The sequence below is a fragment of the Canis lupus genome, chromosome 16, assembly GCF_011100685.1.
Source record: "Canis lupus familiaris isolate Mischka breed German Shepherd chromosome 16, alternate assembly UU_Cfam_GSD_1.0, whole genome shotgun sequence".
Lineage (NCBI taxonomy): Eukaryota > Metazoa > Chordata > Mammalia > Carnivora > Canidae > Canis > Canis lupus.
The window spans coordinates 23723802-23748463 of NC_049237.1; the positions used below are offsets into that span (position 1 = coordinate 23723802).

A 24662-nucleotide genomic window follows, 5' to 3' on the forward strand; every position below is an offset into this window, starting at 1 on the left:
TATGACCTGGCATTTTATCCATCATGGTTAAGTGTTGTCCAGGCTTTTCTCTTTATCACCTTAGATTCTCTCCAGACTCCACAGGACATTCCAGCAAAGGACAAAAGCCCATCTGCTAAGGGGAGCACTTCAGTAACATCTTCAGATGACATATCTAAAGCAGGCAGGCAGCCAGCACTTGTCTGGTCTAAGTTTGGTTCTATATGTTGCTTCCTTTTTCATTCCCTCAAGAGATATGTGGTTAATAGAATTTTGAGGAAAGTCATTGGTCTGAACTCTGCACAATTGCAAAGTGTACTGTCTTTGGGATAACGTCACAGAATGTTTGGGTGGGAAGGACCCAAGGGATCATCTTCCAGTCTCATTCTTCTTCTTTTCCCCAGCTTTCTGGAGGCCTAATTGACAAATAAAAATTATATATATTTGAGGTCTACAGTGTGATGATTTGATATGCATGTGCATTGTGAAATGACTCTACAGTCAAGCTAATCAACATATCCATCGCCTCACTTGGTAATCATTTGTGTATGTGTGTTGGTGAGAGCACTTCAGATCTATTTACCTAGAAAAAATTTTTTTAATTTTAATTAAAAAAAATTTTAAGTAAACTTTATGCCCACTATGGGGCTGGAACTCGTGACCCTGAGCTCAAGAGTCACGTGCTCTACCAACTGAGCCAGCCAAGTGCCCTTCTCTTAGCACATTTAAAGTATATATTAACTATAGTCACTGTAGTGTGATTAATCAGTCACCAGAACTGATTAATTTTATAACTGAAAGTCTGGATCCACTCTCCTACTCTCTGCTTCTATGAGTTTGACTTTTTTAGATTTCATACATTCACGAGATTGTACAGTATTTGTCTTTCTCTGTCTGGCTTATTTCACTGAGCACACTGTCCTTCAGGTTCATCCATGTTGTCCAGGTGGCAGGATTTCTCATGGTTGAATAATATTCCACACAATATGCACATACACACATCATATCTTTGTCCATTCACCCATCGACAGACACTTAGGTTGTTTCCGTACTGTGATTATTGTGAACAATGCTGCCATCACAGAGAAACCAGATATCTCCCTGAGATACTGATTTCATTTCCTTTGAATTTATTTCTAGAAGTAGAATTGCTAGATAATATGGTAATTCTTTCTTTATTTTTTTCCAAGAAAATAGACCAACCACCACCACCATATTTTAGTTTACTCTGATCTAAAGAGAAAGATGTCAAATGAAAACCTAGAACATGTACATACATGCACACCTTCCCAAACCCAGATAACCTAAAAGAAAAGATAACAAAATTCTGTTCGACAGATAAATTTATCTTCTATAAGATGTTTCCATACCCCATTCCATGTCTTGCAGCCAACTGGGGCTTCAGAATAGCAGCTTTTCCCCGGCCAGCTTCTGAGCCTTGGTTTTTATTTTTTATGCTCTTTAACATGGGCACATTTTTCAGCGTGTCAGACAAAATGAGAAAGCAGATCTTGCCGCCATGGATGTATACCTGCCCCAGCTGTGCCACTTGGCCTTCTCTATATGTGAGTGTGATGTTGGCCACCCAGCAATTCATGTTGCCCTTTGCCTCAAAGAGTTTCCCACGATACACATTGCTGGTTTTATCTCACGTGTCACCACGTGACCCTCAGGCCTGCCTAGGACTTTATTCGGCACACGTATCAGGAAGAGAGTTCTCACTGGCTCCGCTTACTCTTCCTTTTGAGGGCGGGGGCAACTCTGGTAGCTGTGAAGGTGTGAGCCAAGTAAATCGTGGGTCTCTGCTCCTGGTAGTTCCTTTTTTAAACTGAAGAAATATATATTTTATTTATTTATTCATGAGAGACACAGTGAGAGAGGCAGAGACATAGGCAGAGGGAGAAGCAGGCTTCTCCTTCCAGGGAGCCTGATGTGGGACTCAATCCCAGGACCCTGGGATCACATGCTGGGCCTAAGGCAGATGTTCAACCTCTGAGCCACCCAGGTGCCCCCGTTGCCCATTTTTTAATTGGATTTTTTTTATATTGAGTTTTAGGAGTTCCTTATATATTTTGAGTATTAATCCCTTATCAGACATGTGGTTGCAAATATTTTCTCTCATTCTGAGGTCACTTTTTCCTTTTGTTGTAGGCCTATCTCCTCTTTAACCAATAACAAAATCTGACCAGAAGGCCCAGTTCATCAGAATCCCATCGACACTAAACTTATAGAGACAAGAAGAAACCTATAAGAAAACCAGTTGATGACAAGGATGTTGAAATAAACATAGGGCTGTCCAGGTGGCATTCTGTGTTCCATACTCATCCCCTCTGGTTCTCAGATACCTAATCTCTAGTCCTGGATGGTGATTCCTGAACTCAGAAAGACAAAACACTAAAAGCCCTGGAGTCAAAATCAGATGAATCCTGTTCTAAGCCATGCTTATTAAGACAGGAAACTCCTATTTTAGTAAGTTTTTTAGTAACAAGGATGGCCTTGATTAACCAGAGAATTCGGTGAATCAGAATACACTGCCTGGGACCCTAGCACATGCTGTGCCTGTACTTGGGGCTCAGTAAACGAGTGTTTCTCCCCCAAGAATTACTGCCCAAACTGTGCTACAGAAAGATCTAAGCCAGGCAATGTTTTCCATTCTGCCTGCCTACCGTTTCCTCGGCGCTTTCCTTCACTGTTCTTACACAAAAAGAGATCTAGGGTGACAGCAAAGTGATGACTCATCTGACATCAGATTGAATCCTTTTTATTTGCCCTTGTGTGAGCCCCACTTTATGATATTGGGAACATCCGTGTTAGGTTTGTGAATGTTTTTATTTCACAGAAGACACACATGGACTGCAGTGGGACTCTAATGATTTAAAGGTCTGATGCATGTGGCTGTCTGAAAGGTCTTTGTTTTCCACAATCCTTTGACTATAAAAGGAATCAAAGTGTGTTTTAATCATGCTGACCAGCAAGGGCCAGGGATTCCTTCACTTTGGTCTGTGCCTCTGCTCCTGTATATTCATTCCTTGCTTGAAAGGTAGGTCTTATTTCTGTTTTTTCTCATATTCTCTTTTATGGCTACATGTGTTTACTTTTCTAGTTGTGCTCGACTGAGCACAGGTGAAATGCCCTATGTCTGAATATGTAGAGGGTCTGCAGAGGGATTACTACGGTTATAACTGCTAATTAATCTATTTCTTACTGGGGAAGTTTAACATGTAACATGAGATTTAGGGGGTGGGGTGGAGAGGACGATGAAACACTGTAAACCATATTTTATTGTCCCACTAAAAAACTGGTGGTGATAATAATGATGCAGTTTTCTATCCATACTTTCTCTGGATATATTTAGCTGACTTACTTGTATTTGTATTGAATATATCTTTTTAAAGCTGTGATTTATTTGTTAGCTGATACTATTACTTACTCCATGAACCCTTCCATTTTGAAGGTAATCATCATTGTTTTGGGAAGCATGTCATATTACTGTGCTGGAATGGATCCTAAGAGTAAGATCACTCATTTTAAAAGTTAAGACTTGGAAACAGCTAGCTGCTATTCTGCTGAAGAAAACCACATTTCCACGTGCTTTTGGCTTTGCAGGGTTTGCTCTTCAAGACTGATGGAGGCTTTACCTATGCTGTCTCGGGTGGGGGGCATGGATAATGGGGTAATGGAGAGAATTGTTTATTGTCTGTTTTATGTAGAAATATTGCTACCCTTATTGATTATGGTAACAAGAGTGCTATTTTATTTATTTATTTATTTATTTATTTATTTATTTATTTATTTATTATTTATTTTTTTAAGAGTGCTATTTTACATTTAAAATTGTTCTTCCCTGCTGGAATCTCAGAGTTTCAGTGTTTCCAAGTCCATTTGTCAAATGACTATTTAGTGATACAACAGCTATCCTTTTGTTCATTTTTGCTGATTTTCAGTCCCTTTAATTTTCTTTCTTTCAGAGGGATTTCTAATCCCTCTGGGAAATTTGTAGAATAGTACTTCAGATGTCAAATTTGGCTTCTGTAAGGGATACAGAGGGGTATGAATGAAATGAATTATGTCAAATGAAGGCATGAAGGCCAAGTAACCTCCTTTTGATGCATTCTTGGAAGAATACAGACATACACATTAAACTATCTAAAATTTAGTGATTAAAATGCTATTATTTAAGGACTAAATTTGAATTCTTTTGAAACTATTTGTTTGCCCTAAAAACTTTGCACTTACACAAATCTCCAGAATAATTGAACTCAAAGCTGATTTTAAAAAGGATTATGGCTTGTTAAGATCTTAATACAATTACTAGTTATTTCAATTTGCTTGGAGAAGCTTCCCTAGCTAAATACCTCACTGTTGTAGAAACAGGTAGTTGAATCAGTATTTTGACAAGAAAGGGCAGGACTTTTCCATAATAACCAAATCAGTAAGATCGTCATCCTCAGTGACATAAACAAGAATTGGATTTCATGCTATCCCTTTATATTCGCGGTGTATTAGACTTCTACGAGTGCTCTTGCCAATATTATTTTATTTGCTATCACAATAGTTATGGGACGTAGGCATTTTACCCTTTTTATCTTCAGGGCAAAGGTAACCAACTGAGGCCCCGAGAGGCATATACAACGGGCACACAAGTCTGTGTGGGTGGACAGAACGCAGGCCAGGAGTGCTCAGTTACTTGGACACCCCACTGCTCATGTCACTTGGTGATGGAAGCTGCCAGAACCTTCCCCACCCCTGTGAGCACTCTCTCTGCTTCTCTAACTCTTCCCTCTGTTTGGCCATGCAGGCTCTGCAGGCTGTGCATCTGAAGAGAGGCTCTTTCACAAACTGTTTTCTCATTATAACCAGTTCATCAGGCCTGTAGAAAATGTTTCTGATCCCGTCACAGTGCATTTTGAAGTGGCCATCACACAGCTGGCTAATGTGGTAAGTGCCGTCAGTTCACATGTTCCTGGAGGAACCCTGACTCTGCAGAGAGCAGTGGGGGTCGCAGAGCAATTCTCAAACACTGTCCTAGTTGTTGCACATGGTAAATATAGAAATTTTGAAAATACGAACAAATGCACATCTACATGGGTGCTGGCCCTTTGAAGTCCTCCTGTTGAGAAGAAGACACTTTACCACTAATGTTAAAGTTACTTACATCAAGGCAGTGTGTCTCTGGAAGTGCTTCCAGAGCCAGTTTAGGAAACAAAGAGGCGAAGGGGAAGTTGAAGGGAGAATACAAAGGGAGCTAATTCCATTGCACCAGTCACTATGTCTGCACTTAGTGGCTGTCATCTGCATTTTATAGCTGGAGGGAAGCTCAGTTAAGTGACCTTCCTTAGGTAGTACAACTATAACATGGTGGAACTGCAATCTTAATTGAGCCTGTCTGACTCCAAAGTTCATGTTCTTTTTACTCCATAGAAAAAGAATGGCTTTAAGTCTTCTACATTATGCAAGAAAGAAAAAGAAAATCACCTTCTTTCATATAGTTCCATCCAGTGTGAGAAAACAGGCGGGAATTTGGATTTCTTGCTATGTTCAAGGGCAAGGAGGACTGCAGTTCTCTCCTTTGAATAACCTTCATGTCCTAATTGCTCAGAGAGGAGGTAGTGGGACCTGGTATTATAACATAGAGCAGGGTTCTGGGCTCCAAGGCATAGGAGGGAGCAGAGCTGGCCTGCGGACCAAATGCCAGGAATAGGTAGGCTCAGGAAGTATAGGGGGAGGCTAAAGCTAGAGCTCCTGAGACAACAGTGTACAGCAAAGGGAGCCCCTTTCATCAGTCCCAGCCTATGGATAAGGAAGGAGTTCTCTGTGCTCCTAGACTTTGCCCCTTAGGAAACAGTGGAGGCTTTCAGGGTTCACTGGGGAAAGATCTTAATTACAGATGTGAAGTCAGGGCCCATGATGTTTCTCCAGTCCATGTTTCCTAGTGGATGAGACTGACCCCTGGCCTGGTTCTCTGGCTTCTGGCCCAAATTGGAAGTATGTATATACCAGTATATACTGGTTAAAAAAAATAACACATTTTATTTTGCTTAGATGGGCCTACTCATTCCTTAAAAAATATTTATTTGGTACCTGTTCTGGTCCTTTCTACCCCCAAATCGTGTTGACTGGTTACTGGCTTCCTACCTGGCTGGAAGCTATAGTTTGCTGTGGTTGGATTGTTCTAATTTTCACTATTCACTATTTCACTATTTCTATTTCACTGTACAGCATCACTTCAAATCCTTGGTTGATATTTCTTTCCAGGACATTGTTCTGAGGATGGTGGGTGGGGATGGCAACACACAGATTTTGACATTTGCATGTGGCTGCTATCAAAGATTTTAAAAAATATGACTTAAATAAAACAAGTTTATTTCTTTCTTATGTAATAGAAATGTAAAGGTTAACAGTTTAGGAGATTAATACCAGGTGGCTTCATGGTGTTAGTGATTGCTCCACTGTATTCAGTTGCTCAGGTTAGGCACTGCACAACATTCAGGGGATGCCAATCACATTGACCGTGATGCTTAAAGCATAAACCATACATTGGTGACAGTGAGCAAGGTTCCATCTTTCTATTTCACCATGTGCTTTCTTCCCTCAGTGTTGCCAAAGTGGTCCAAGATAACTGCTGATTTTCGCTCATCATATTCACATCCTTGATGATAAGCAGGAGGAAGGGAGAAGGGCATGTAACAGACATCTGTGACTTCCTGAGGGGTTTTCCTAGAAGTCCTACTAACCCTACTAACATCCTCTGCTTCCTGGTTCACTGACAACCTCTAGCTGTAAGGGAGACTTGGGAAATGTAAGGAAGACTTGAATTTTTATTTACTGAAATAACTGTAGGTTCAAATGCAATTGTAAGAAATAATAGAAAGATCCTGGGCAGCCCCGGTTGCACAGCGGTTTAGCACCACCTGCAGCCCAGGGCCTGATCCTGGAGACCCAGGATCGAGTCCCACATCAGGCTCCCTGCATGGAGCCTGCTTCTCCCTCTGCCTGTGCCTCTGCCTCTCTCTCTCTGTGTCTCTATGAATAAATAAATACAATCTTAAAAAAAAAGAAAATAATAGAAAGATCCTTTGTACACTTTGCCCAGTTTTCCCAGTGGCAACCACTAATGTGTCTTCTATTTTAAAAATTTTGTCATTTCAAGAAAGTTATATAAAAATGGAATCATAAAGTATGTAATCTTGTGGGATTGGTTTTTCTGGAAACTCATCCCAGTTGTCGACTGTATCAATAGTTCATTTCTTCTTGGTGCTGTGTGGTATTTAGGCACTGCAGTTTATTTCACTTTTCGGTGGTTAAAGAACATTTGGGTTGATTCCAGTTTTATTCTATTACAAATAAAAGTGCTATGAACATTTGGGTATAGGTTTTTGTGTGAGCATAAATCTTCATTTCTCTGGGATAAATCTCCAGGTGTGTAATTGCTGGGTTATATGGTAGTTGCATGTTTAGTTTTTTAAAGAAATTGCCAGGATGCTTTCCAGAGTGAATCTATCCTTTTACATTCCTGCCAGCAATATATAAGTGATCCAGTTTATTTGCATCTTCACCAATATTTGGTGTTTTTTTTTTTTTATTTTAGGCATTCTAATAGGTATATAATGATATCTCATTGCAGTTTTATTTTTTTTTATTTTTATTATTTTTTTTAATTTTTATTTATTTATGATAGTCACACAGAGAGAGAGGCAGAGACACAGGCAGAGGGAGGAGCGGGCTCCATGCACCCGGAGCCCGATGTGGGATTCGATCCCGGGTCTCCAGGATCGGGCCCTGGGCCAAAGACAGGCGCCAAACCGCTGCGCCACCCAGGGATCCCTCTCATTGCAGTTTTAATATGCATTTTCCTAATGACTAATGACATAGACGATCTTTTCATGTGCTAATTTGCCATCTGTATATGCTCTTTGGTGAAATATTTGTTCATGGTTTTTTGCCCATTTTCTAATTGAATTGTTTGATTTTTTTTAACTGTCCAGTGTTAACAGTTCTTGCTATATTCTAGATGCTAATGCTTTGCCAGATATGTGGTTTGTAAATACAGTTGACCTTTAAATAATGCAGGGGTTAGGGGCACTAGCGCCTAGCACAGTCAAAATTCTTCATATAACTTTTGACTTCCCAAAATCTAACTACTAGTAGTCTACTGTTGACCTGAAGCTTTACTGATAACACTTGATTAACATGTATTTTGTATATTAAGGGTGTTATATTCTGTATTCTTACAATAGAGTAAGAGAAAATAAAATGTTATTAAGAAAATCATAAGAAAGAGAAAATACATTTATAGCACAGTGCTATAAAAATTCTCTATATAAGTGGATCTGCACAGTTCAAACCTGTGTATTCAAGGGTCAGTTGTATTTTACCCTAGTTTGTAGCTTCTTTTTTCATCTTTTTCATGTGGGCTTTCACTCAAACTTTTCCATTTTGATGAGGTCCAGTTTATAAATTTTTCCTTTTATGTGTTGTGCTTTTGGTGTTAAGCAGATCCCAGAGATTTTCTTTTATTTTTTTTCTTAAAGCTCTATTTTTTTAAGACTGTGATCCATTTTGAGTTAATTTTTAATTTTTGTATAAAATCTGAGGCTTAGGGATGCCTGGGTGGCTCAGTGATTGAGCATCTGCCTTTGGCTCAGGGCATGATCCGGGTTGCCTGGATCAAGTCCCACACTGGGCTCCCTGCATGGAGCCTGTTTCTCTGCCTCTCTTTATTTTTATTTATTTATTTTTAAATGTTTATTTATTTATGATAGTCACACACACAGAGAGAGAGAGAGAGAAAGAGAGAGAGAGGCAGAGACATAGGCAGAGGGAAAAGCAGGCTCCATGCACCCGGAGCCCGACGTGGGATTGGATCCCGGGTCTCCAGGATCACGCCGTGGGCCAAAGGCAGGCGCTAAACCGCTGCGCCACCCAGGGATCCCTCTGCCTCTCTTTAAAAAAAAATGCGAGGCTTGGTCCTTCTCTCTCTCTCTCTCTCTCTCTCTTTTTTTTTTTTTTTTGGTCTGTGGTGTCTAGTTGCTCCAGTGTCATTTGTTGAAAAGGCTATCCTTTTTCCATTAAGTTGCTTGTGTACCTCTGTGAAAAATCAGTTGAGCATATTTGTATGGATCTACTTCAGGGTCCTCTATTCCATTCCATTAATCTATATGACTAACCCTCCACCAATACCACACAGTCTTGATTACTGTAACTGTATAGTAAGTCTTGTTTTTTATGTTTTTTATTTTTAAATATTTTAATTATTTATTTGAGAGAAAGAGAAAGAGAGCACACATGCAGGAGTGGGGGTGGGGACAGGAGGAGAGGGAGAAGCAGACTCCCCGCTGAGCAGGGAGCCTGATGTGGGGTCTCGATTCCTGGACTCTAGGATCATGACCTGAGCTGATGGAAGATGCTTAATGGCTGAGTCACTCAGGCACCCAGTAAGTCTTAATATTGGTCAAAGTGATTCCTGCCACCTTATTCTTCTTTGTCAAAATTATATTAGCTATTCTAGGGCCTAAGCCTTATAGAATAAGCTGCCTATGTATACAAAAAGCTTTGCTGGGATTTTGAAAGGAATTGTACCACATCTATAAATTAATTTGGGGAGAAGTGGCATATTTACTTTGTTGAGTCTTCCAACCCGTGAATGCAAGATATTTCTCCACTTAGCCCTTTTTTTATCAGCATTTTGTAATTTTCAGTACACAGATCCTATTCATGTATTATTGTGTACATATGTAAGTATTTTGTTTTATTTGAAGCAATTGAAAATAACGTGCTTTTAATTTTGGTTTCTCTATGTTCATTCTTATTATATGGAAATTGAATTTTTTGTCTATTGATCTTATGTCATGAGATTTTGCTGAACTTACTTATTAATATCAGTATTTTTTTAGTTTCAATATTTTTATAAATTCCATGGGATTTTCTATGTAGGCAACCATGTCATATGCAAATATAGTTTTTTTCTTTCTTTCTTTCTTTCTTTCCAATCTGTGCTTTTTTCCTCTTTTTCTTGTCTTATTGCATTGACTAGAATTTCTAGTACTGTATTGAGTAAAACGGTGAAAATGAACATCTTTGCCTTGTTCTCAATCTTAAGGAAAAAGCAGTCAACTTTTTACAATTTAGTATAATGATAGCTGTAGCATTTTTATGGAGGTTTTCATCAAGCTGAGGAAATTCTCCTTTATTCCCAGTTTTCTTTTTTTTTTTTTTATTTTATTTATTTATGATAGTCACACATTGAGAGAGAGAGAGAGGTGGAGACATAGGCAGAGGGAGAAGCAGGCTCCATGCACCGGGAGCCCGATGTGGGATTTGATCCCAGGTCTCCAGGATCGCGCCCTGGGCCAAAGGCAGGCGCTAAACCACTGCACCACCCAGGGATCCCTATTCCCAGTTTTCAACGAATTTTTGTCATAAGCTGATGTTGAATTTTTGCCAAATGCTTTTTCTGCATCAATTGATATAATCACATAATTTTTCTTCTTTACCTTGTTGATATGGTAACTTACACTGATTGATTTTTGAGTGTTGAACCAGCCTTACATCTCATTTAGTCATGGTATATAACTTTTTAAAAAAAGATTTATTTAGTTATTCATGAGAGACACAGAGAGAGAGGCAGAGACAGAGGCTGAGGGAGAAGGAGGCTCCGTGCAAGGAGCCAGATGTGGGACTTGATCTCAGGACCCTGGGATCACACAGGGAGCCGAAGGCAGACGGTCAACCACTGAGCCACCCAGGTGTCCTGGTGTATAACTTTTTATATATTGTTAGAATCAGTTTGCTAATACTTTATTGATGGGTTTGTGACAGATATTGATCTGTAATTTTCTTTTTTTGTACTGTCTTTGGGTTTTGTGTTTGGATAATACTTCATAAAAAATGTTTAGAATTGTTCCATCCTCTTCTACATTCTGGAAAAGATTGTGTAAAATTAATATTAATTCTTTACCTGGTTGGTAGAATTCTCCAGGGAAACTTACTCGGTCTAGATACTTCTTTTCCAGAGGTTTTTAACTATAAATTCAATTTTTAAAAATGGCCATAGACTATTCAGACTGTCAATTTCATTTTCTTTGAATTTGGATAGTTTGTGGCTTTTGAGGTTTTAGTCCACTTTTTAGAAATTTTTGAGTGTATGATAAAATTGTTTATAGTATTGTCTATTCTTTGTAATGGCTACAGGATCTGAAGTGATAGCTCCTGTTTTATTCTTGATGTTGGTGAGTTGTGTCTTCTCTGTTTTTATTTTTGTCAATCTTGCTACAAATTCCTCAATTTTGTTGTTTCTCCTCCAAAGACTCAGCCTTTTGTTTTCCTTTTTAATTTTGATGTCTACTCTTGTTAAAAAAAGTTTGTTTGTTTGTTTACTTATTTATTCTCTACATCAAGACTTGCATGTTTCAATGACTGAGCCAGCCTGGTATCCCAAATTTTCTACTCTTATCTTTATTTTTCCTTCCTTAAGCTTGCTTTGGGATTTATTTTGTGCTTCTTTTTCTAATTTCTTGAAGTAGAAACTTGGATTATTGATTTGAGGCCTTATTTCTAGTGTAAGCATATCATGCTATAATTTTATTTTCAGCACTGTTCTAAGCTATGTCCTTCATGTTTTGGTATGTTGTATTTTCATTTTCATTCTGTTCTATGTATTTTTAAAAATCTCCTTTGAGAGGCACCTGGGTAACTCGGTTAAGTGTCTGATTTTTTTAATGTATATTTTATTTGTTTACTCATGAGAGACACAGAAAGAAAGGCAGAGACATAGGCAGAGAGAGAAGCAGGATCCTTCTGGGGAGCCTGATGTGGGACTTGATCCCAGGATCTCGGGATCATGACCTGAGCTAAAGGCAGACGCCCCAAGTGTCTGCCTCTTGATTTTGGCTTAAGTCATGATCTCAGGGTCATAAGATCAAGCCCTGCCCAGGGCTCCATGTTCGCTGTGGAGTCTGCTGGGGATTCTCTTTCTTCTTCTCCCTCTGCACTTTCCCCTACTCACACGGTGATACACACACTCTTTCTCTCAAATAAAGAAATAAAAATAATAAAATCTTAAAAAAAAAACCCTCCTTTGAGACATCTTCTTTGACCTATGTATTATTTAGAAGTCTATTGTTTAATTCTTGTGGGTTTAGAGATTTTCCTGTTGTCTTTTTGTTATTGATTTCTAGTTTGATTCCATTATAGTCAGAAAACACACTGTATGGTTTCAATTCTTTTAAGTTTATGAGGTTTATTTTATGGCCCATGATAAAAATATGATTTATCGGGCAGCCCGGGTAGCTCAGCGGTCTAGCGCCGCCTTCGGTCCAGGGCATGATCAGGGGTCCTGAGATCAAGTCCCACGTCGGGATCCCCTCATGAGGCCTGTTTCTCCCTCTGTCTGTGTCTCTGCCTCTCTCTCTCTCTCTCTCTGTGCATCACTCATGGATAAATAGATAAAATCTTTTAAAAATTATGGGCAGCTCTGGTGGCACAGCAGTTTAGTGCCACCTACACCTGGCGTGTGATCCTGGGGACCCAGGATCGAGTCCTGTGTCAGGCTCCCTGCATGGAGCCTGCTTCTCCCTCCGCCTGTATCTCTGCCTCTCTCTGTGTGTCTCTATGAATGAATAAATAAAATATTTAATAAAAATGAAAAATATGATTTATCTGGTTAATATTCCACACATACTTGAAAAATTTATGTATTCTGCTATTTTGATTCTATATATGTCAGTTGGGTCCTGTTGATTGTATTCTTCAGATCTATATTTTTGCCAATTTTCTGTCTAGTATTCTATAGGTTGCTGAGAGAGGAAGTGTTGAAGTCTTCAGCTATAATTAGGGATTTATTCCTTCTTTCAGCTTTACCAATTTTTGTTTCATTGTTTGGTGTGTATACAATTAGGATCATATGCCTTCCTGGTGAATTTATCCTTCAAGCACTATGTAATGTCTTTCTTTGTCCATAGTAATCATTTTTTTCTGAAGTCTACTTTGTCAGACATTAATGTAGCCATTCTTATTGGTGTATTATAAGCTACCTGGTCTCATTTGGGGCACCAGAAGCCCCTGTGGACCATATACATTGTTGTCATTGAGCCACAGTGAGCCCTGGGAATAGCTCTGTGATGCAGTACAACAAGGACGCACAATCATCAACTTCCTTCTCAAAGTCTCTAGGCCTTTTGCTCCTCTGTATGGAAGTGTATTTGCTGCCATACAGAATGATACTGGCCACAAAGTTTTCTGGATAGATGATCTTTCAGTGTAAGAGTACTCCTGCTGTGCTCCCAACAGAGATCCAAGACAAAGCCCCTAGTGTTTCGATGGCCTCACATATCTGAAATGACAAACTTAAAGGCCTTGAAAGTGTAGTCCACCTGGCTTTTCTGATCTCAATCTCTGCTGCTCAGAGCCTAATCAGTTTGAAATTGTAACTCCAATCCTTTAATTCAGGCAGGGTGCCAACTAATTTATTTTCCCAAGAAAGAGATATAGGGCAATGGTCCCAGCAACGTGAATGGTATTGTGGATCTCTGGCCTCTTTCAGCTGGGCTCTCTGATGATACTACCCATGACCATCAGTGTGGTATGGAATTGGATGGAGAACAAGACTTGCCAGAAAAAGTCCTCATTCACAAGAAAGTTGGCTGACACCCCTGAAGATGTCCACACCACATTGAGCTTTACTAGCCTATAGAAGTTTTGGTGGAAGACAGGGATATTGTCAGGACAATATTGCCAACAGATTTTAACTATTTGAACACGATGCACTAGTTCACAGTATACACTAGTTCTGTAAACACAGTATACTAGTATATAGAGGGAATGCAGTCTTTGGAAGATGCTTATGATATTTACCCCTGAGGCCTTTCTGGATTGCATAGTTAGTCCATTTTTGATTGACAGCCAATGGTTTATTGACATGGCCTCCACTGGATGGAATCCATAGGTCACAACAAGACCTTCTCATGAGCAGAAGGCACCAGCCATGGACTGCTTGGCCAATGGATAAGTATAGCTCTCTACTCCTTTTTTTTTTTTTTTTCTGTTCCTGGCTAATAGGAAACCATAAATGTAAGTCTTTTTGTTGACCTTTTAAAACACTGAAGCTTACCATTATTTGACGCAAACCCATTCGAAGGAGGAAACTTAGCAGGGGGAGTAGAGAACAACAGAGCAGCTCAGTGAAAAAGAGCAGGTTAATGTCTGAGTCCTGGCTATAATTCTGTCAACCACAGTTGAATTCATTTGACATGAAAGGTGTCCATGTGTCTTGTAAAGCAAGGTTGGTAAGTTGTTTTATTTTTTAAGATTTTATTTATTTATTTTAGAAAGAGAGAAGGGAGAGAGAGTGTGTGCACAAGCGATGGGGAAAGGGAGAGGGAGAGGGAGAAGCAGACTCCCTGCTTAGCAGGGAGGTTGACAGGGTAGGGGAATGGGGGCCTCAATCCCAGGCTAGGACTCTGAGATCATGACCTGAGGTGAAGGCAGTCACTTAACCGACTGAGCCACCTGGGCACCCTGGTTGGTAAGTTTTGGGAACCTACTGCTGGCCACTGGGAATACCCAATACCTAATATCCAAGCAGTTGTGTTGTAAGTTTGCTGAAGGTCCTGAATATGTCTTCAGTAGTTTTCCCACTGAAGCCTGGTAGTTGCTTAGGAGCATACTATATTTGGTATATTGGCTTGAAATGTTTTATTCCAGATAGCTCCATGACTGTCTTCAGGCCATTTAGGAACTTGTTTAATCTATCTCCTCAGAGAAGCCTTCTTTCATCATTCTGTCTCAAACAGATGTGTTTGCTTGTGTGTGTGCTTGTGTATGTGTGTATGTATGCACAAACACACCCCTCTATCCCTCTTTATTTTTCTTCATAGGACTTATAACTGTCATACATTATATTATATATCTATTATTGAATTTTTGTCTCTCCAATTAATAGTTTAGCAGTAAACAGGATGGAAAAATCCCCTACCTTCATGTGTCTAAATTCCCGGCATTTATAGAGCACACAGTACTCAATAAATACTTGAGTAATGAATGATTGAAGAAATCAGTATGGCTTGAATGAGAATTGGGATGTGGTGCATCAGAGTGGCAGGTCCCAGGTGGAAACCGCATGGTAAGCTGAGGCTCACATTTCAAGGGGCAATTGGGCTCAGCACTCAGAGCCTGGAGAGTGCTGAGCACAGCTGAGGAAGGGAGGTTTCCAAGGACTGGGAAGAAGATGGTAAAAACAATGAACCAAGTTCTGATAGCTATCACCATCTGCAGTACTACCCCTCCCTTCTTCCCACAGTCCCTTCTCTTCCTCCTTTCATGGAATCAGAAACCTTATGAGCTATGGAGATCAGAAAGGCTTCACAGAAGACGTGAGACTTAAATCTGATTTGAAAGACAGTTTTTAAGCCACAGTTTCTTTCAAAGTGAACATGGTTGGAATGAGATGTGAAAATATATTTCTGGTTGCATTTTATAAGTTGACTTTTTAGGTTTTGTTTTCCTCCGTTAGTATGAATAACTCAGATTTGGCTCTCTTCCATTGTAATTATTGTTCTAAGATCCATTATTAGCAAGTACATTTATTAGCAAGTACATTTAAGGCTAAAAATGTTATTTCTTTTTTCCAGGATGAAGTAAACCAGATCATGGAAACCAATCTGTGGCTACGTCACGTATGTGTCTGCATTATGTGTCCTTCCCTTGGACCTATCTTACTCATGTGCCAGGCTAACAATGTCTACTGGATAAATTCCACTAACATTCCCTCTTTCCATCTCTAGCTTATGATGGAGCATAAAATACTATCTATCTGTTTCCAAAGCCTAAAGGTCAGCTCTGAAACAGCTTCTTGATGTGCTGAAACACAGCACAGGTGCTGAAACGTAGTGATAAAGTTCTCTGGGACATAGAGACCTGTCCCTTCTGGTTTCTGCCTCAGGTCTCCTATTTATATCTGTAACTTGAGCCCCAGAGTCAGATGCTTGCCAGCTCTTTGATCCTGCTGCACCAGGGGGAAGTCAGGAACTGACTATGAGAGCTTGTGGGTTAGAGTCCCACCAGCTGGTTTTATCAGTTATACTATTTCATTTTTCCTTCTTGTCTTAATCTTTTATGCAGACTTTGTAACAAATTCATCATGGTACACTTGAACTATTTTTTTAATATTAGAAATGAGTTGCTACTCCAGTGTGAATATAGTCTGTGGAACACAGAAGTTGAATTTATAACCTTAGCCAGCTAATAATCAATAGCTAATTATTTAAGTCATATTTGCCAAAATCAGCTCAGCTACCTAGCACCCTATCCTTTTTTTTATAATAAATTTATTTTTTATTGGTGTTCAATTTGCCAACATACAAAATAACACCCAGTGCTCATCCCGTCAAGTGCCCCCCTCAGTGCCCGCCAACCAGTCACCCCCACCCCCCGCCCTCCTCCCATTTCACCACCCCTAGTTTGTTTCCCAGAGTTAGGAGACTTCCATGTTCTGTCTCCCTTTCTGATATTTCCTACTCATTTCTTCTCCCTTCCCCTCTATTCTCTTTCACTATTATTTATATTCCCCAAATGAATGAGACCATTAATGTTTGTCCTTCTCCGATTGACTTATTTCACTCAGCATAATACCCTCCAGTTCCATCCACATCGAAGCAAATGGTGGGTATTTGTCATTTCTAATGGCTGAGTAATATTCCATTGTATACATAGACCACATCCTCTTTATCCATTCATCTTCCGATGGACACCAAAGTTCCTTCCACAGTTTGGCTATTGTGGACATTGCTTCTATAAACACCAGGGTGCAGGTGTCCCGGCGTTTCATTGCATCTGTATCTTTGGGGTAAATCCCCAGCAGTGCAATTGCTGGGTCGTAGGGCAGGTCTATTTTTAACTCTTTGAGGAACCTCCACACAGTTTTCCCACCAACAGTGCAAGAGGGTTCCCTTTTCTCCGCATCCTCTCCAACATTTTTGGTTTCCTGCCTTGTTAATTTTCCCCATTCTCACTAGTGTGAGGTGGTATCTCATTGCGGTTTTGATTTGTATTTCCCTGATGGCAAGTGATGCAGAGCATTTTCTCATGTGCTTGTTGGCCATGTCTATGTCTTCCTCTGTGAGATTCCTGTTCATGTCTTTTGCCCATTTCATGATTGGATTGTTTGTTTCTTTCCTAGCACCCTATCCTCCATGGATTTAACCTCCCAACCTTTTTTTTTAAGTTTCTTTTTTCTTAAGATTTTATTTCTTTATTCATGAGAGGCCCACAGAGAGAGGCAGAGACATGGGCAGAGGGAGAAGCAGGCTCCCTGTGGGGACTCCGATGAGGGACTCAGTCCTGGGATCCTGGGATCATGCCCTGAGCCAAAGGCAGATGCTCAACTGCTGAGCCACCCAGGCATCCCTAATCTCCTAGCTTTTGATAGAAACCAATGTATTCTTTGTTTTTTTTTTTTTTTTTTTTTTTTTAACTAGGCTCCATGCCCAGTGTGGGTCTTGAACTCATGACGCTGAGACCGAGAGTCATGCTCTACCAACTGAGCCAGCTAGGTGCCCCTCCAATGTACTCGTTAAATAAGAACTTACTTTTTCCAAAAAAACCTGCTAAACCAACATGGAATTAATATTGGAATAAAGTCACTAAAATTTTTTTATTCAACTGACTTTTGCCTTTAGATCTGGAATGACTATAAATTGCGCTGGAACCCAATGGAATATGATGGCATTGAGACTCTTCGTGTTCCTGCGGATAGAATCTGGAAGCCTGACATTGTCCTCTACAACAAGTATGGGCTTCTGGCAACAGTAATCTCTTTCTAAAGTTGCCTTCAGTACATGCCTACCCACAGCAAAAGGGGTGTTACTAAATGGTGTCTGGTTTACTTTGCAGTGCTGTTGGTGACTTTCAAGTGGAAGGCAAGACAAAAGCTCTTCTTAAATATGATGGCATGATAATCTGGACTCCACCGGCTATTTTCAAGAGTTCCTGTCCTATGGATATCACTTTTTTCCCTTTTGATCATCAAAATTGTTCCCTGAAATTTGGTTCTTGGACCTATGACAAAGCTGAAATTGATCTTCTAATCATTGGATCTAAAGTAGACATGAATGATTTTTGGGAAAACAGTGAATGGGAAATTGTTGATGCTTCTGGCTACAAACATGATATAAAATACAACTGTTGTGAGGAGATATACACAGATATAACCTATTCTTTTTACATTAGAAGACTGCCAATGTTTTATACCATTAATCTCATCATCCCTTGTCTCTTTATTTCATTTCTAACTGTGCTGGTCTTTTACCTTCCTTCTGATTGTGGTGAAAAGGTGACACTTTGTATTTCAGTTCTGCTTTCTCTGACTGTGTTTTTGCTGGTAATCACAGAAACCATCCCATCCACGTCTCTTGTGATCCCATTGGTGGGTGAGTACCTACTGTTCACCATGATTTTTGTCACCCTGTCCATTGCGGTGACTGTGTTTGTGTTGAACATACATTATCGCACCCCAGCAACACACACTATGCCCAAGTGGGTGAAGACGGTTTTCCTCCAGCTGTTACCCCAGATCCTGATGATGAGGAGGCCTCTGGACAAGATGAGGAAGACGAGTTCTGATAAAAACTCCAAAGGCATTTCCAGTAGGCCCACCAAAGTCAACTTTGATAATTACAGAGAGACAAAACTTCCTAAAGAATGCTGCCACTGTCATAAATCAAGTGAGCTTGCCACCAGCAAAAGAAGATTAAGTCATCAGTCTTTACAATGGATGACTGAAAATTCAGAGCACTGGCCTGATGTCGAAGATGTAATTAATAGTGTTCAATTCATAGCAGAAAACATGAAGAACCAAAATGAAACAAAGGAGGTAGGTACATGGCTCCTCCAGCCTGTCCACCTAGAGTGGGCTTAGAGGCACTTGTAGGTCCAGTCAGATCTTCAGTGTGACTTCTGTTTACAAGAGGAACAGGGAGCATTACTGACACTCAGTTATTAAGCAGTTATGGGTGAAGTGGCCTAGGGGTTGGTTAGGAAAAACCATAGTTTCAGAACAAAACTCCACCTCTTGAAATGTTAACTCCAGTGAAATCTGGTTAAAATAAACATTCAGGACAACCTTGGTTAATGAAACTCTTTCTTAAGAACAGTGGCAGAGGGAAGGGTGAATGGGAAGATCTGCCTCCAGGGCAGGAGAACCAACTGCACAGCAGCCTGCAGCCTGAGAGTGCTGGGAGAGGGGAGTGAGTCTTCTGCAATTCCAATCCCACTTATTCTACTGGAGAGGGATCTAGGTGTAGATTGAAGGAGCCTCAGGGATATTTTTAGCATCAACATATTCTGCTTTTGTTGCCCAGAGTCTAATGATAGCAGCATGGACCTCCCCCATTCTCCAAAGAGAGAGCTCAAGGAAATCATGCCAGTTTTCCATAGCATAAGGATGACTAGCTTCGGGCATCTGAAAATTTGTGCCAGGTGTCAGGGTTTGACCTCATACTGCAGTTGTCGGCATTCATATCTCCTAGTGAAAGGATGTCTTGAGACCTGAAGTCCGCTCTGTTGGTGCAGGGGAGGATACTGTGACTGTGAGTCACAAGGCAGGGGGTGGGGGGATGCATCATGGTGACACCTTCATAAAATCAAGGGGTTATTGTTGTCTTAAACATCATCTGGTAGGGCCCTCAAGACACAACCTGAGACTAAGTCTCAGCCATAAATTGGAGGCATAAGAATTTGGAGGTTAGAAACTGGAAGGACATGAGAAAAGCAATGAATTCTCCATAGCTAGCATGACTTTGAGGGCTAGAGAGCTGCCTATTCCTGATAAGAGGGCCCTCCATCATTTCTCCCATCCTGCACCCCTGTCTCAAACCCATTTCCCTAGACTTGCCAAGGGGTCAGAATATCCAGTGGTGCCAATGGCAAAAATTGAGCTATCCGAGTGGTTTTCTTGGGAATGCTTTTTGCAGGAAAAGTCCTTTGTGCTCTGGGTGATCCTGCTAACTCTGTAGCCATCTGCACGAGGCACTAGAGGGGCATGTGCATCCACTCTCTTCAGACAAAAGTTCTGTGAACTATATAGGAAACACGAGTTAACCACGATAAAATTATGTTTGCTTTAAAAATTGCCAGGGAAGTCTTCTTTGAAAAGAAAGCAGCTTATTTATGAGACAAAACACATCCCCTATGGTTTCCTTTTTTTTTTTTTTTAATTGTTTTGACTTTTTGTTTGCCTTTCAGGTTGAAGATGACTGGAAGTACGTAGCCATGGTGGTAGACAGAGTATTTCTTTGGGTGTTTATATTTGTCTGTGTGTTTGGAACTGCAGGGCTATTTCTACAACCACTGCTGGGGAACACAGGAAAGTCCTAAGGATGTATTTTCCTTTTACCTTTTGAAACTTACAGATGCTATATTTGTTCTATGCTCCCTGCTGTAAGGAAAGCGACATAGTTTTCCATCCAAGTCCCCCATCTACTGAAGCTGACGACTAGATGGAAAAAAAGAGGACTTTGTTACAGATTAGGAGGCTGAATGCCCTCCTTTGTAGCACAGAGGAGTACTCGAAGATGTTTTATAACACTGGAGTCCGAAGCTGGCAGCATCCACAGGCTTCTCTTCTCTGTACATGTTCGACTTCCAGGGACACGAGTGATCCATAATACAGTGACCCATGTAAGGAACACCAAACCACGCTAAAATGGGGTGCTCTTGTACCTCCAGTTTATTGCTTACCATCCAGACATGAAACACTGGAGCTCGTACCTTGCTGGCATCTGCAGCGCTTGGGAATTATTATACGCCTGCCTTCTTATGCATGCCTCTGGAATGTACTCATGCATGTCAACATTATTTGATATATTAATTAGCAAAAAATAATAGCGGGTCATCAGGGTCTCTCTCAGCAGGCTGCATCTAATTAGCACTCATCTGGCAAGAAACTTGAGTGGTAACCCAGCACTGTACTAGGCATTGCAAGGGCAACAGAAATAGGTTCTGTCCCCAAGTGCTTGCAGCTTTTGAGGAAAAGTCATAAACACAAAGATCTCCAGGACCAGGTATCGCGTGGGGAATGTAACTACAGCAGCCAGAGTAGGAGAGCATGATGTAGTGTTGCCACATAAATGTGTGGCAGCCTCTGCTGTGGGTCAAAGAGGTGGCTGCTCTGGTCAGCTGTTTCCACTGGTCCGTTGTAGCCGAGACTGCAAATAAAGTTATTTCTTCTTTAAGAAATTGTGATCTGGTACCTTGTGGAGCAAAACCTTTTCTGAGAAGGAACACTTTGGGAATTCTGTTTCATTCTACTCTATCTTTATCTTCATATTTGTTGTATAAATATTATTGTAACAATAAAAATGTCTTTCAAAGCAGAAAAAAAAAATAAATCTACCTAACAAAGGAACTAATTTCTTTTTTGTCTTTTCCCATCTCGTCCTTGCCTAATCACACATGTAATGAATGCACACTTCAATTATACCTTTCAATTTTGTATTTTGCTGTTTTCTCAAAACATGTCAGCAGTATTTCTCCATGATGTTACATAGTCTTGAATGTGGGGTGTCCCCATCCATGGAGGTCGGTGGCACAGGTGGTGAGAGACTTCACCCGAGTCAGAACAAAGGAGATAAAAGTTTACTGAATACACGGAAAGGGACCAGTGGCCAGGACAGCGAGAGAGAGACTATCTGCCATGAGGTGGTGGCGAGGGGCTATAGGTACAGGGTGGAATGAAGGAGGTATGGGAATGTATAGAATTTTCCCTTTTCTGGTAACTGTGCCTGCATGTAAGTAGACCATTGGTCAGCTAGGGCCTATGGCTATTTCCAAGTGGGTGACTTCACCAGCCTGTTTGGGCTCAGCTGTGGATCACTGTGGTCGGATTTCCATTGCTCAAGCCCACTGCCTACCAGCTGCCTCTCTATTCAAGTACATTTTTATGATTGCATAATCTCCATTGTGTTGATGCACCAGAACTTCTATTACCTCATGCTCATTCTTCCTTGTCTATCTCATCCAGGAGCCTCATGCTCTCTGTGGTACACCAGGCAGAGGTTGTGAACTTGAAGCTCTCTGTTTAAAGTATTTTTACTGCCTCTCATATTTGTGATCATATCTATATTTTATCTTTCTTACAACGGTTTGGTTTACTTGATACATTTTTTCACTGTTAAGCCAATTGATTTGATTTAATATTATTGTTTAAAGAGTTGTATTTATTTTTTTTAAAGGTTTTATTTATTTGAGAGAGAGAATACCAGCAGGGGCAGGGACAGAGGGGACAAACAGACTCCCTGCTGAGGACAGTCCTGATGTTTGCTTGATCCCAGGACCCTGAGATCATGACTTGAACCGAAGCCAGACACTTAATTGACTGGGCCACCCAGGCACCCCTAAAAAGTTTTAATAGTGGAAAATGCACATAACAGAATTTACTGTCTGCACTATTTTAAGTATACAGTTCAGTGGTATTCACCACCATCCATCCATAGAACTCTTTCATCTTGTAAAATTGAAACTCTGTACCTATTAATAGCAATTCCTCATCCCATCCCTACTCCTCCCTCTGCCCCTGGCCACCACCATTCCCTTTGTCTCTACAAATTTGACTACTTTAGGTACCTTAGAGGAGTGGAATCATACAGTATTTGTCTATTTGTAACTGGTTTGTCTCACTTAGTCTTCAAGGCTCATCCATGTTGTGGCATGTGTCAGAATTTCTTTGCTTTTTAAAAAATAATTATTTTATTTGAAGTACAGATGACATAAGAATTTATTTGCTTTTTGAGGCTGAATAATATTCCATTGTACGTACTTACAATATTTTGTTTATCCATTCTTCCATCAACGGACATTTGAGTTTCTTCTACCTTTTGGTTATCATGAATAGGCATGTACAAACATCTCTGAGTTTCAATTCTTTGGAGTATATGCCCAGAAGTAGAATTGTTGGGTTATATGGTAGTTCTATTTTTAATTTTTTGAAGAACTACCATGCCGTTTTTCCATAGTAGCTGCACCATTTTACAACCTCACCAACAGTGCACAAAGGCTGCATTTTCTCCACATCCTTGGCAACATTTGCTATTTTCTGCTTTTTCCCCCCTTATAGTAGCCATCTATCCTAATGGGTGTGAGGTGATATCTCCTTGTAGTTTTGATTTGCACTTCTCTAATCATTGGCATCTTTCATGTGCTTATTGTCCATTTGTATTTCTTCTTTTCTTTCCTCTCCCTCCTTTTCTCCCTCCTCCTCCTCCTCCTCCTCCCCTTCTTCTTTTTTTATTTTTTCGAAGTTTTTATTCATTTATTCATGAGAGACACAGAGAGAGACAGAGACAAAGACAGAGGGAGAAGCAGGCTCCGCGCGGGGAGCCGGATGTGGGACTTGATCCCAGGACCCCGGATCACGACCTGAGCTGAAGGCAGATGCTCAGCCACTGAGCCACCCAGGTGTCCCTTTTTCTTCTCTGCTTTCTTCGCATATTTTCCTTGGAGAAATGTATATTCAAGTCCTCTGCCCTTTTAAAAATCAAGTTATTTGTTTTTTATTGTTGCTGTTGAGTTGCAGTTCTTTATATATTCTAGATATTAACCCCTTATTAGATATAAAAACAAGACTTGTAAGAAATGCAAAGCAGGAAGATGGGAGGAAAGTACTCCCAGCCATGAGCAGGGAAACCCCAATCCTGACTTCTTTACACATTCTTTTATACATGAATAGACCTCAGACTTCCTCCCCCAACTTTCCAGAATTTGCTCAGTGATCCTCAGAGAGAAGATCTTGCACTCACAAGTAAGCAAACAAGCAATATGCATTTAAAAGAAATGAGATAAGCATGTGAATAAAAGGGAAGTCACAGCGTTTGTTCATTTGTTTGGAAGAAGAAGGGGAAAGCAAGGATTGAAATCTTAAAGAGTTGCGAACACAGTAACTCCACAGTAACTCGTTAAAAAATTCTTTGTTAATTGACATTTTTAACTTTTAGAATTGATCTGAAATTATCTTAGTTATGATTTCATTATCAATATCTGTGTGTGTGTGTGTGTGTGTGTGTGTGTGTCTGTGCACGTGCATAGGAGAGTCTGTGTACCTGAACTGCAAAATCAGTGACTTTTAGGGATGGAATGGAGCTCATGGATTATTTAACCCAACTCTTTTTTTTTTTTTTTAATCTCAAGAGGTAGAGTGGCTTGCCCATGATCACACAGCTAACAGATTCCACATCTCCCGACTCTTTACTCATTTCCCTGACCCCAGTACAATTCAGTTGCTCTTGTGAGAGGGCAATCAACTGAGAATGGCCCATCTTCTCCCCTTAACACCCCCCCAGTAACCTCATAGGTAGAGAGGGCCTCTCACTGGACAGTAATCAGGAGGAAGACATGTAATATAAGTGAAATGTAAATCAGGTTAGAGAGATGAAGCTCCATGTATTATCTTATTTGAGGGAGATTGTATTAGTGGCAAAGTTTATTTTAATGGCAACAGGGGATACAAGTATGAACTTGGGTGCTTGAACTTCTGATTTTTAAAGAAAAACTGAAAATCCAGCTTTTTATATAAAATCTCCTAGTTTTAAAGTGTGGCAACTAAGTTAAGAAACAAAAATAAAGCCTTCATGTTAGCCAAACAAGCCCCATGTGCTGGGCCAGAAGTTTGCAGTGTTGACTAAACAAACTGGGGCTTG

At 40.3% G+C, this 24662-nt stretch overlaps 1 protein-coding gene across 4 annotated transcripts; it reads left to right on the top strand.

Moving 5' to 3' along the window:
* The first annotated feature begins 2574 nt into the window (after nt 1-2574).
* On the top strand, nt 2575-21380 carry CHRNA6 (cholinergic receptor nicotinic alpha 6 subunit). 4 transcript variants are annotated; one of them, XM_038559227.1, is made up of 7 exons: nt 2575-3019; nt 3434-3491; nt 4778-4917; nt 15606-15650; nt 17652-17761; nt 17866-18844; nt 20215-21380. In XM_038559227.1, the coding sequence occupies exons 2-7, from the start codon at nt 3458-3460 to the stop codon at nt 20344-20346; spliced, it is 1440 nt and encodes a 479-aa protein (XP_038415155.1). In that variant the 5' UTR covers nt 2575-3019; nt 3434-3457; the 3' UTR covers nt 20347-21380. The 4 variants fall into 4 exon arrangements, with proteins under 4 accessions (XP_038415155.1, XP_038415157.1, XP_038415154.1 ...); XM_038559226.1 differs by lacking the exon at nt 3434-3491 and having other exon boundaries at nt 2576-3019; XM_038559228.1 differs by lacking the exon at nt 3434-3491 and having other exon boundaries at nt 2987-3019; nt 4840-4917.
* The last annotated feature ends 3282 nt before the right edge of the window (nt 21381-24662 follow it).